Source organism: Podarcis gaigeae, assembly GCF_964106915.1.
Source record: "Podarcis gaigeae genome assembly, chromosome: 14".
Taxonomy (NCBI): Eukaryota; Metazoa; Chordata; class Lepidosauria; order Squamata; family Lacertidae; genus Podarcis; species Podarcis gaigeae.
This window is the reverse complement of record NC_139690.1, coordinates 13,314,514-13,328,098: the sequence shown is the minus strand read 5'-3', so window position 1 is coordinate 13,328,098 and position 13,585 is coordinate 13,314,514. Positions and strand designations below refer to the sequence as shown.

The window sequence follows — 13,585 nt, the reverse complement described above, 5'->3', positions numbered from 1 at the left end:
ACCTTGCTTAGTAGAGGTAAAGGGACCCCTAACCATTAGGTCCAGTCGTGACCGACTCTGGGGTTGCGGTGCTCATCTTGCTTTATTGCCCGAGGGAGCCAGAATACAGCTTCTGGGTCATGTGGCCAGCATGACTAAGCCGCTTTTGGCGAACCAGAGCAGCGCACAGAAACACTGTTTACCTTCCCGCCAGAGTGGTACCTATTTATCTACTTGCACTTGGAAGTGCTTTCGAACTGCTAGGTTGGCAGGAGCAGGGACTGAGCAATGGGAGCTCACCCTGTCGTGGGGATTCGAACCGCCGACCTTCTGATCAGCAAGTCCTAGGCTCTGTGGTTTAACCCACCGCGCCACCCACGTCCCGCTCATGTCCTGCTTGGATGGCTTTAAAAGAGGATTAGGCAAATTCATGGAGGAGATGGCTATCAGTGGCTGCTAACCATGATTGCTATGTTCAAGTTCCACTGTCAGAGGCAGTCTGCATCAGAATACCAGTTGCTGGAAACTGCAGGGAAAGGTGGAGAGCGCTATTGCACTCAGGTTAACTGCTTGCGAGCTTCCCACAGGCATCTGGCTGGACACTGTGAGAACAGGATAGTGGATTAGATCCAGCGGTGCTCTTCTTACTTATATCTGGTCAACAGAGCAGGGACTCCTGCTTGCTACTCTACAGGCTCCAGCTCAAACCACCAGCATTAACAGCGAAGACTTGTAAGCTGGAAGACTTTTATCCCAAGACTGGATTCAAATACAGCTGCTCTCAGTTCCTCCTGGCCGTGCAAGTAGCCAGCTGATTCGGCCTTGTGGAAAATTATCTTCCCTCCTTTCAAAGATGGCAATCAGCTAGTCCTTGAGAAAACCAGAACCGGTTTCTCTTGTCTTATCAACACATCTGATTGCCCTAATGGCAGTGATGCAAACAGGAAGAGGCAAGATGAAGGAGAACTGTTCTTTGACAGTATTTTTCCTAACTCGTTCTGATGGCGCTTGTAGTTTTCCGTAAGCCAAGCACTTTTGGAAGCTCTCCATAAGTCACAAGTTCAACACAGTGGAATAGTTCAACTCCTTGAACTTTTCCTAGAAAAGTAGCCTCTTTAGCTATTTGTCAATCCACAGCTGATCCAATTCTATGCAGCGAAATGAAGAATGTTGTTTTCAAGTTTGTGTTTTTACTTACTAATAGACATCTGTTTTACTATATAGAAAATCCATAAGATAAACAATTAATGAGGGTAAGTGATGATCTGAGCACAAGACTTTAAACGTACCTAAGAATATTAATTACTCTGGATTAGAATGCAAACATATGCTTCTTATTTACCTGCACAGATTGCTACACCTACATAAGCAATCGTTGTAACCAGAATGGCCAGCATTGTTCCTTTGGGTATAGCAGCTTGTGGATCCTAGAATATTACAATAAAAAGACTGCAATGAATAGTCATTAAAGACACACACACACACACACACACACACACACACACACACACACGGTTGCATATCCTCTGCATGTTTGCGTTCACAAACAGTTCTGTTACAGAATTTAAATACTTTTTTTAAAAAAAATAGTTACTTGTCCTTGGGACAATGTGACAATAAGTCTAAAATTGTGTAGGCAATTTGGAGATTTTGTGCAGGGATGTTTTATATGGACATAGTTAATGTGCTGTTTAATGGGCATAGTTGGGCATAATTAGGGGAAGGGCAGTAGCTCAGCTGTAGAACATCTGCTTTGCATGCAGAAGGTCCCAGGTTTCCAGTGGTGTAATGGTTCAGTGCATCTGGCTGTTAACCAGAAGGTTGGTGGTTCGAGCCTACCCTGGGACGGCTGTGGGCAGAATTCCTGCATTGCAGGGGGTTGGACTAGATGACCCTCAGGGTCCTTTCCAGCCGTACAATTCTATGATTCTATGACAGGGGAAGAAAAGGTGTGATCCCTGGCATCTCCACATAGGGCTGGTAGAGACTGCTGGGTATAAAACACATTGCACACCTCCATTCAGCAGAGGACAGGGTAGAGGCCAATAGCTTGCCAAGGGAAAATACATTGTGGTTTGCTGCTAAACCCCTGTAGCTCTGCTGCTTCCCCCTTCTCTCTCTCTCTCTCTCTCTCTCTCTCTACCTATCATCCATCTATCTATCTATCTATCTATCTATCTATCTATCTATCTATCTATATCTATCATCATCTATCTATATCTATCTATCATCTATCATCTATCTATATCTATCTATCTATCTATCTATCTATCTATCATCTATCTATCTATCTATCATCTATCTATCTATCATCTATCTCTCTCCTGCATGAGAGGGCCATGAGAAATGGCTCAGGACCTCCATACCTCAAGGACTGCCTCTTTCCATATGAACCTACCAGGACCCTGAGATCATCTTCTGAGAGATTTCTTCGTGTGTCTCCTCCTCGAGAGGGTTGGAAGGTGGCAACACAAGAACAGGGCCTTCTCTGCAGTGGCTCCCAGTCTGTGAAATGCTCTCCCCAGGGAAGTTTGCCTGGCGCCTTCATTATACATCTTTTGGTGCCAGGCAAAAATGTTCCTTTTTAACCAGGCCTTTGGTTGATCCGATTTACATCTCGTGCCTTTTTAAAATGTGTTTTTTAATTTTTATTGTGTATTTTGTGGTTTTATATCTTGATTTTATTTTGTGAACTGCCCTGAGACCCCTGGGTATAGGGAGGTATATAAAATCAAACAACAATAACAAGAAGAAGCCCCATCACCTAGGCTTAGACTCCAAAGCCATCGTAAATATGAAGACGCTGTAAGGAAAGAACTTTTCCTCCCTTTCCCAATGCTCTGCTTTATTTTACTAATTTTAAGCAATGCTAGTGATGTGCGATTGAGACAGATTGGGTGGTACTAGGCATTACTGGGTTTCTGCTTTGGTTTGATTTTATATGTTGTGGTCTTGTTGTGAACTGCCCTGAGACCACCGGGTATAGGGTGGTGTATAAGTTGAATAAATAAATAAGTAATAAATAGGCAGTGCTTTTTTCTAAAAAAATGTTTAGGGGTACTCTCATTTTGACTCAAGAAAATCACCATTTTATAGTTCAAACTGGGGAAAATAAATGCAATAAATGTACAAAAGTACAAGGATTCACAAAATGTTTAGGGGTATGTCTAGCACTGTGTACCCCTAGGGAAAAAGCACTGGTACTAGGACTGGGCAGTTTCAGCTTCCAAGCTTTTTGATTCTGGTATAAACTACAAACCAGAAGAAGAAGAAGAAGAGTTTGGATTTGATATCCCGATGTATCACTACCTAAAGTAGTCTCAAAGTGGCTAACATTCTCCTATCCCTTCCTCCCCCACAACAAACACTCTGTGAGGTGAGTGGGGCTGAGAGACTTCAGAGAAGTGTGACTAGCCCAAGGTCACCCAGCAGCTGCATGTGGAGGAGCGGGGAAGCGAACCCAGTTCACCAGATTACGAGTCCACCGCTCTTAACCACTACACCACACTGGCTCTCAATGACACTGGGAGTCCTTTTTAGGTAACCCAAGTGAAATTTCATACCTGAAAGCCTGCCAGTCAGTGCAGACAATACTGAGCTAGATGGACTCATAAAAAGTCAACTTCTTATGCTCTTCCTATGTTCCCTGCACTGAGTGGATTTCATGGAAATTGGGGCTGGGGGTAATGGAGGTCAAAAAGGGAAGCCCACATATTTTGTATGTTTAGATTACCTAAACACTGACGGAAACCTGGCACTGCCTAAAAAAGGTAGGGCATAATGATACGTGCGGAAATGACATTCAGATTTCCACCCGCATTTTTGCTCCCCATGTTGCTACCCGCGTGACTTAACTTGAAAGGTTGTAAGTCCTGTATTTGTCAATGTGGGCTGCAGTTTCCGGAGTCAACATGTGACTGTAAGAATCGACCGCTTTCATCATTTAATAGAAAGGCGCCCAGATGCCATTCCCTAAAGGCTTAGAACGCAGAAGCACAAAGAGTGGGAAAATGTATTTATAATCAAATAGGAGTAAAATAAAAAAGGGGGGCGAAATGGCTTGCATCTTAGATGTTTCTGTGCTTGCACCAAAAAACTTACACAGTATAAGATACTTGACAAGTGCTAGCAAGTTAGCTCTTTGTGCAAATCACCTTGCAATAATGTAAGACATAGCTGTGTGATGGACAAGCCTGAAATAAAAGGACTGATCCTTTTGCTAAGCCTAACCCAAGCCACTCTGGAGAAAGGAACACTGCATTTCCCTCTAGGGTCTCCAGTTGTAAATTTGAAGCCCGCCGCATGTAGAGTTTTTATGAATTAGCAAAGCTGTGGTAATAGGAATTACATAGCTCATTTCGATGTGCAGTACCCTGATAATGGGTCCATTAATATTCTGCTTCTAGAGTTAGTGAAGTGGCCTTTTAAATTTCATAGTCCGTTTCTGGAAGACAAATGTAGTTAAATCTGTGTAGCTGGCTGTTTCTTCAGACAATACAAGTGGGGTGCTTAGCTTAGAGGGTCCAGAAATATGTGCAGAAATTGTCTGCTTTGTACCTCTGCCCTGAATTGTTTGTGGGAAAGCCAGACAGCATTTGCTATTTATTGAACGTTCATTCTGGTTTGTTTGTGGAGAGGTCAGATGACATTGTGTCAATGAAGTGTTATCCTACACTCCCCAGTGGCTTTTCCCCATCACTTTCCTTATCACAAAAAGTCTCGTCATTGGGGGAAGCAGGTTTGTTGCACATGAGCTCCAAATCAACACTAATTGTGCATTTTCCAGTGTGTGACTGGAGGCAGTTGGAGGATGGATGGTGACTAACAGATTGAGGTTGAATCCTGACAAGACAGAAGTACTGTTTTGGGGGACAGGGAGCGGGCAGGTGTGGGGGACTCACTGGTCCTGAATGGGGTAACTGTGCCCCTGAAGGACCAGGTGCACAGCCTGGGAGTCATTTTGGACTCACAGCTGTCCATGGAGGCGCAGGTCAATTCTGTGTCCAGGGCGGCTGTCTACCAGCTCCATCTGGTACACAGGCTGAGACCCAACCTGCCCACAGACTGTCTCAACAGAGTGTTGCATGCTTTAGTTATCTCCCGCTTGGGTTATGGCAATGCGCTCTATGTGGGGTTACCTTTGAAGGTGACCCGGAAACTACAACTAATCCAGAATGTGGCAGCTAGACTGGTGACTGGGAGTGGCTGCCGAGACCATATAACACCGGTCCTGAAAGACGTTCATTGCTTCCCAGTATGTTTCCGATTCCAATTCAAAGTGTTGGCGCTGACCTTTAAAGCCCTAAACGGCCTTGGCCCAGTATACCTGAAGGAACATCTCCACCCCCCAGCATTCTACCCGGACACTGAGGTTCAGCTCCAAGGGCCTTCTGGCGATTTCCTCACTGCAAAAAGTGAAGCTACAAGGAACCAGGCAGAGACCTTTCTCAGTAGTGGCGCCTGCCCTGTGGAACACCCTCCCATCAGATATCAAGGAAATAAACAACTATCTGACTTTTAGAAGACATCTGAAGACAGCCCTGTTTAGGGAAGTTTTTAATGTTTGATTTTATTTTTAATATTCTGTTGGGAGCCACCCAGAGCTGCTGGGGAAATCCAGCCAGATGGGCGGGGTATAAATAATAAAATTATTATTAGTGTTATTATTATTGTATCCCTCCTGAAAATAGCGGTGGTGTGGAAACAGCCCTAATTCTGAAGGTGTTGTACCCGTTTTGCCAGGAAGCATGCAAGCAGAAGTTCTAGATGTTGGACGTTCTAGATGTTGCAACTCATCTTGCAGAACATGGGCTTGTGCCTACCTCCAAGTCTCCAGAGATATTGGCTCCAGCAAGAATTCCAGTGGCTGCAGGGAAAAAAATGGCAAACACAGAGAAAAACCCTTCATCGCCTCTGAAATCTGGTCCGAAGTTTTCTGCAAATATGGAGGCTGCAAAGGCAAAGAGAAAAATCACTGTGAAATTTTGAGGCCATGTCACTGACTGATATTATCTTGCAGAACCCCCTTTTGGTCTCCATCTTGTATATTGGGCAGGAGGGACCTTTGGCCCTCCTGATTGATTTATTCCTTGTATTTATATGCTGCTTTTCATTCAAATGAATCTCAAAGCGGCTTACAACCAATAAATAACCATAAGATAATAAAACATAATAGCACATCGCAAATACAGCATACATCATAATTATATATACATCATAATTGATAATTAACAAATTATACATATACATCATAATTGATAATTAACAAATTATCAATAAAACAGTTGCAATCTATAAAAAAACTTAACAAAACAGCAACTAAAAAATAAGCTAAACCTCACAATCATGGCAAGTCATGTGATTAACAAATCGATGCAGCATTTAGAATCTATAAAACAATATTAAAAGCATTAACAAAATAGCAATTAAAATATAAGCCAGGTCCTAAGATGTTTAGTTCAGATGTTGCTGAACTAAAACAATGAGCTGATGGTAGTTTGGTAACATTTTGGGGGGGGTCAACGTTTCCCCACCCATGTGGTGTAAGAAGTCTAGGCTCCCCTGATTCATTGAGAAGCCACGAATTGTGGTGGTATGTGGCATAGGGGGAGGAATAGCAGACTTCACTCTGTGTGGCTGAGCATGTTTTGGTATGCATCGCCTAGGTAAAGAGACCCCTGACCATTAGGTCCAGTCATGACCGACTCTGGGGTTGCAGCGCTCATCTTGCTTTATTGGCCGAGGGAGCCGGCGTACAGCTTCCGGGTCATGTGGCCAGCATGACTAAGCCACTTCTGGCGAACCAGAGCAGCGCACAGAAACGCCGTTTACCTTCCCACCGGAGCGGTACCTATTTATCTACTTGCACTTTGATGTGCTTTCGAACGGCTAGGTGGGCAGGAGCAGGGACCGAGCAACGGGAGCTCACCCCGTCACAGGGATTCGAACCGCTGACCTTCTGATCAGCAAGTCCTAGGCTCTGTGGTTTAACCCACAGCACCACCTGTGTCCCTATGCATCGCCTAGCTGCATCTAATTTGTCTATGGCTAGGAGGTCACCTAGCTATGATTCTGCATATGTCCACAAGGAACACGACCAAGACCGCCTGTCACATAGATCCTCCTGATTGGATAAGAGTCTGAAAACTTCCTGTGCAGTCATCATGTAATAGAAACCCCCCATTTAGTCTGCATCTATAAAATACGACTTTTTCTAAGTGTTACGTCGAGGCTATTATTGTCATGGAAAATGTAATTGCTTTATTTTCTTTGTAAACTGCTCTGAAGATTTTTTTTACAATCAAGTGGTGTATATATTTTATGAAATAAAATACATGGATAAATTCGCTGGTGGTGGCTTTGTTCATTGAACAATATAGAGGCCTAGATGCAATGCAGTAGGCACCAGGTTGTCATCGATGAACACAGAGACAGGTTAATAAGATGCAAAAGCACAGCTGGTTATGGTTTTGAAGTCAGTTACTTGGGTGCAAGCTTATGCCCAGTATATAGGTAAAGGTAAAAGCCCCCTGGACGGTTAAGTCCAGTCAAAGGTGACTTTACCTTTACCCAGTATACAGAATACGCCTCACTCAATTGGGTATCAATTACTTTATGTAAGATGCTAACATAGACACTCATAGTTGTATGTTAGTACTCAGTACTGTTTGCTACAGGAGCTCTGCTTATCTGCAAAAAAAGAAACACTTGCCTTGATAATTGAAAAAACCTCTAGCCTTCTTCTCATTGTTGCTTGGAATGACGGTTCCAATGAAGAAATTTGCAATAGCAGCAAGAAGGATAAATAGAAGAACAACTTGGGCCTGTAAAGCCAAGTTAAGAGATTATTTTTGGTAGAGGACTTGCTTTCAACATTTGCTTTTCATAAGCTACTTCAGAACTTGATTCAGTTGCAAAGTGGCATGATATTTGTACATCTTAAAAAAATTGGGAGCCGAAACACTAAAAAGAGAGTTAGTCACATTTTTTAAAGTCTCATTAATTTCAGTAGGTACTAAGGATGAGGAATATTTTCAGCAGCGTGGCACAAAGAGTCTCTAAGTAATCGGAAGTGGGAATCTGTGATTTGCATACCCTCCAACATTTCTCCAATGAAAATAGGGACGTCCCATTCCATGATGATAATTTTACTATTTATACCCCACACATCTTGCTGGGTTGCCCCGTCACTCTGGGCAGCTTCCAACATATATAAAAACACAATTTAACATTATAAAAAACTTTCCTATACAGGATTGCCCTCAGATGGCTTGGAAGTCAAATAATTCCATACCCTCCAACATTTCTCCAGTGAAAATAGGAACATCCTAAGGAAAAGTGGGACATTTGGGGATCAAATCAGAAACCAGGGTGGCTTCTCTAAATGAGGGACATCCCTGAAAAATAGGTGTAATGATCTCTGGCAGGAAAGCAAGTCCTGATAAGAAGTAATGGCTCTGGCAATTTTATGTATGTTTATTTACAAAAAGACACATCCAGAGCCTGGCTTCTCGCCTGTTCACATTTACATTTGTTGGTCAGTCTGAAGTTTCGCCCCTCCCACAGAAGGAAGGATGCCAGCATCCCACCTTTCCTTTCTTGCCCTTTAGTTGCTTTCTGATTTTATCCAGATGCCTAGAATGGGGACCGAAAGGCTCCCCTTCCTCCCCACTTTCACTTGACACAGACTCAGACCTCTGCTTATCTGCTGATTGCCTAGCAACTCTCTGGCCGCCTTCTAACTCTCCCTCTCCTTGACAGCTAATAGAGCCTTCTCCGGAAAGGGGGGGTCGAACTGCCCTTTCTCGATTCTGTCAGCCAGTTCTCATCTGCAGAGTCAGTCCCTCGTTCACTTAGTTCATCTCTAACTCACCCCCTGTGCTCTGGGGGGCCACATTCTTGACAATATTGGAGGGTCTGGATTTGATATCTCATCTCTACTCCTTGTAGCAAGTGGCAGCTGTGCGGTGTGTGATTGTGATCTGGAATGAGGCCGTGGTGTGGGAGAGGAGCCTGGAGCCTTTCCCCAATCACCCTCTTCAAAGCCACTCCTTGCCCCATCATGGGAAAGGGACAGCACCTAAGTTTATCCCAATCAAATAAACAACTCCAACCACAGATCCCTGCCATGTGGTCTAGCTAGTCTAATTAGATGTTTCAATGCATTAAAACAAACAGCACTAAAATTGCTGTTTATAGCAACTGGTATTCAAAGCAGTGGATCTAGAACATAGCCATCACGGCAAATAGCTGTTGACAGCCTTCACTAATCTAATTTTAAAGCCATTCAAGTTGATTGCCATCACTGCTTCCAGTGGCAGCGAGTTCCACAGTTTAACTACATACTGGACAGAGAAGTGCTCTCTTTTCTCTATCCTGAATCTTTTGATGCTCGGCTTCATTGGATTGGCAGGAGTTCTAGCATTATGAGAAAGGGAGGAAAACATCCCAGGCATAGGCAAACTCCAACCCTCCAGGTGTTTGGGACTACAATTCCCATCATCCCTAGCTAACAGGACCAGTGGTCAGGGATGGTGGGAGTTGTAGTCCCAAACATGTGGAGGGCTGGAGTTTGCCTATGCCTGTCCTATCCCCTTCTCTATAAAATTTTATCATGTTACGTCTTCCTCTCCTTTTCTCTAAACTGAAAAGTCCCAATGCTGCAACCTTTCCTGTTGTCCCTTTGTGCATTTTTCTACCACATTCCTTTTCATTGGGTGGAGGTTTGTTTGTGTGTGTGCGCGTGTGTGCATGCGCTACAGTGGTACTTCGGTTCTTGAACGTCTCCGTTGACAAACATTTCGGAACCCGAATGCCGAAAACCCAGAAGTCAATGTTTCTGTTTTTGAGTGAGCCTTGGAAGTCAAACATCTTCCACTGAGCGTGTTTTTCAATTTTCTCAATGAATTTGCAGAGAGCCCTTTGCGCCTCGGTTTCTGAACGTTTCAAAAGTCAAATGGTCTTCCAGAACGGATTACATTCAAGAACCGAGGTACCACTCGTGTGTGTGTGTGCGCGCGCGTGCGCATATGTATGTGTGTGTGTGCGCGTGCACATATCTTTGATATTGGATGGGGTATTGTGCATTTTGTACCTATACCTTAGTAAAAATGGGCCGTCGACACAAGACTCTGCAGCAAAACCACCTTGGCTTCCATAAAATCTGAGCATTCGCCTTCTCTAAACAGCTTTAATATTGAGAATGTTTTACCTTGGCTTCCCATTCCATACCAGCCACAGAAATGCCCAAAAGAATGACTACCGTTATAGCACCAATTATTCGGATGTCGTTGGTTGCATCAACCATGATTGCGTTGCTGTTCTGGGGGGAGGAAAGAGTGAGAAAGAAATGATTAAGGATATAGTTTCTGCAGGATAGTTTCTGGCAGCAACATAAAGCAGAAGGAAATGACTAAAGAGGGATTCTGTACATTCCATGGGTAATGAGCCCTGAGTTTCACATTTCTTATGACGGTTGAGCCTCTGTCGTCAAGGTTATTGGCTTGCTAATTAGAACCCTAATTCCCTTTAGTAATTTCGGAAATCTTAACAGCCCTGTAAGAACCATTTCTTTGACCTGGTAGTAGTGGAGGAAAAGCTTATAAATTAGAATTTATGACACATTTAGGGAGTTCTAATTCATGAATAAGGTTGCCGCTTAACACATTTATTAGACCTATGATCGTTATTTTTTTTTTAAAAAAAGTTGTTAGCCAAGGTTCCCTTGCATAACCGCATGTAAAGTCTTGTGAGCACGTACCTTGAGCAGCTCCACGACGGTTTCTGCAAATCCAACGACGTACATGGCTACTGCCACGGCATTGGCAAAGGCAAAGATTAGACCAATGGAGCCCCCAAACTCAGGTCCTAAACTTCTGGAGATGAGGTAGTAAGCACCACCTGTCAACACAGAAAAGAGTTTCTTTGAGCACATTAACAGAGCTGCCCAAGACATCTACCTCTCTTTTAAATTAGAACCAGTGAAGGCGGTGAAGGTCCTGTGTGAGTGCCTGGAGGCGGTTGGAGGATGGATGGCGGCTAACGGATTGAGGTTGAATCCTGACAAGACAGAAGTACTGTTTTGGGGGGACAGGGAGCGGGAACGTATGGAAGACTCCCTGGCCCTGAATGGGGTAACTGTGCCCTTGAAGGACCAGGTGCACAGCCTGGGAGTCATTTTGGACTCACAGCTGTCCATGGAGGCGCAGGTTAATTCTGTGTCCAGGGCGGCTGTCTACCAGCTCCATCTGCTACGCAGGCTGAGACCCTACCTGCCTGCGGACGGTCTTGCCAGAGTGGTGCATGCTCTGATTATCTCCCGCTTGGACTACTGCAATGCTCTCTATGTGGGACTACCTTTGAAGGTGACCCAGAAACTACAATTAATCCAGAATGTGGCAGCTAGACTGGTGACTGGGAGTGGCCGCCGGGACCACATAACACCAGTCCTGAGAGATCTGCATTGGCTCTCAGTACATTTCCAAGCACAATTCAAAGTGTTGGTGCTGACCTTTAAAGCCCTAAACGGGCTCGGTCCAGTATACCTGAAGGAGCGTCTCCACCCCCATCGTTCAGCCCGGACACTGAGATCCAGCAACGAGGGCCTTCTGGCGGTTCCCTCATTGCGAGAAGTAAGGTTACAGGGAACCAGACAGAGGGCCTTCTCGGTAGTGGCGCCAACCCTGTAGAATGCCCTCCCTTCAGATGTGAAGGAAATAAGCAGCTATCTTCTTTTTAAAAGACATCTGTTTAGGGAGTTTTAAATATTTAATATTGTATTGTTTTTAACACATGATTGGAAGCCACCAAGAGTGGCTGGGGAAACTCAGCCAGATGGGCGGGGTATTATTATTATTATTATTATTATTATTATTATTATTATTATTATTATTATTTGGGGCTCCCCAGTTAGCGCCACATATACAAAGGATCTCCTGTCCAGTTGCAGAGGGTACAACTCCTGTATTGCACACTCTCCACTATGCGATTGGAGATTTCAACCTTGGGCATCATCAGCTATGATGTTGCAAAGGATCCTGGGAGTATCTCTCTGGTTACAAGCTGCTTTCTTGCCCTCTTCCTAAGAGTATTGCTGCCCCATACTAATGCAACTCAAGCTGCTGGGCTAGTTCTACATGTGACATCCAGGGATGGGGAAGCTGTTTTTGGACTCCGGATGTTTTTGAACTTCAGTTCCCAGCAGCCCCAAGCAAGCTATCCCGTGGTCAAGCATGATGGGAGTGGTAGTCTGACAGGAACTGAAGGGTCTTGATTCCCCTGCCCTAAACCAATTTATCCAGATTGTAACCTTGTGGGTTATATAAACTTGCTGCTTTCTCAGTCTGACAAACAATATATAGTTCTGAAACTAAGGAACTATATATTTCTTAACTTTATTTCTCTCTCTTTTAATCCATCTTCTATCACTCTCTCTTTTCACCTTTTTTCTTCCTTTGCCTCTGGATCTATGTTTTTTTATTTTACATAGATTAGTGTTTTAGTCTGGACAAAAAAGACCTTTGATAATAATATTGATTTTTTAAAATATAAAATCCAATAAAACTTATTAAAAAACAGAACCAAACAACAATATATATTTCTATTTAGGCAACAGCTAAAGTCCTGAAGTAATAATAAGAATAAGAATAAGAATTTATTATTTATACCCCGCCCATCTGGCTGGGTTTCCCCAGCCACTCTGGGCGGCTCCCAACAGAATTAATGATAATAGTAATAGTAATAGTAATAGTAATAATAATAATAATAATAATAATAATAAAGCAATACAGCATCAGACATTAAAAACTTCCCTAAACAGGGCTGCCTTCAGATGTCTTCTAAAAGTCAGATAGTTGTTTATTTCCTTGACATCTGGTGGGAGGGCGTTCCACAGGGCGGGCACCACTACCGAGAAGGCCCTCTGCCTAGTTCAGGGCCTTTGAAGTCTTAAGGTTTTTTCCCCAAATGAATGTACAGTGGTACCTTGGGTTACATACGCTTCAGGTTACAGACTCCACTAACCCAGAAATAGTGCTTCAGGTTAAGAACTTTGCTTCAGGATGAGAACAGAAATCGTGCTCCGGCGGTGCGGCAGCAGCAGGAGGCCCCATTAGCTAAAGTGGTGCTTCAGGTTAAGAACAGTTTCAGGTTAAGAACAGACCTCCGGAACGAATTAAGTACTTAACCCGAGGTACCACTGTATTTAGGATTGAGTTGGGGGGACCAGGACTGCAGAAATCAAAGTCTAAAGCCTCACTCAGCCATGAAGCTCACTTAGTGGCTGTAGGACAGTTACTATCTCATAGCCCAGCCTAGGAAGATATTTTGCCCTCTGGATATTTTGGACTACAACTCCCATCCTTCTGACCATTGATCATATTGGCTGAGCGTGATGGAAGTTGTGGTCAAGAAAACCTGGAGGGCACCATGTTGGCTACCCCTGACCTAGCCTGTCCCTCAGTGTTGTTGTGAGGGTGAAGTGTTGCGCAGCTAATCACGAGTCTGCTCCCTGGAATTCCTTGGACAGGTAAAAGTGTAATAATATGGTGAATAAGCCTGAACTGTCCCAAAGGATTCCCCAACCACATTGCAATCCAATCAAAATATC

General features: G+C 43.8%; 1 protein-coding gene across 2 annotated transcripts in view; it reads right to left on the bottom strand.

The window, feature by feature from the left end:
- The window catches only part of SLC12A1 (solute carrier family 12 member 1), a 78,958-nt gene that overhangs the window by 43,248 nt on the left and 22,125 nt on the right, over positions 1 to 13,585 (bottom strand). For both annotated transcript variants that reach the window (XM_083712539.1, XM_083712538.1), the window contains 5 exons: positions 10,739 to 10,878; positions 10,190 to 10,300; positions 7,691 to 7,802; positions 5,802 to 5,929; positions 1,322 to 1,406 (listed from right to left, as the gene is read on the bottom strand). In XM_083712539.1, the coding sequence (XP_083568665.1) occupies positions 1,322 to 1,406; positions 5,802 to 5,929; positions 7,691 to 7,802; positions 10,190 to 10,300; positions 10,739 to 10,878 (576 nt within the window). The remainder of the gene's footprint in view (positions 1 to 1,321; positions 1,407 to 5,801; positions 5,930 to 7,690; positions 7,803 to 10,189; positions 10,301 to 10,738; positions 10,879 to 13,585) is intronic.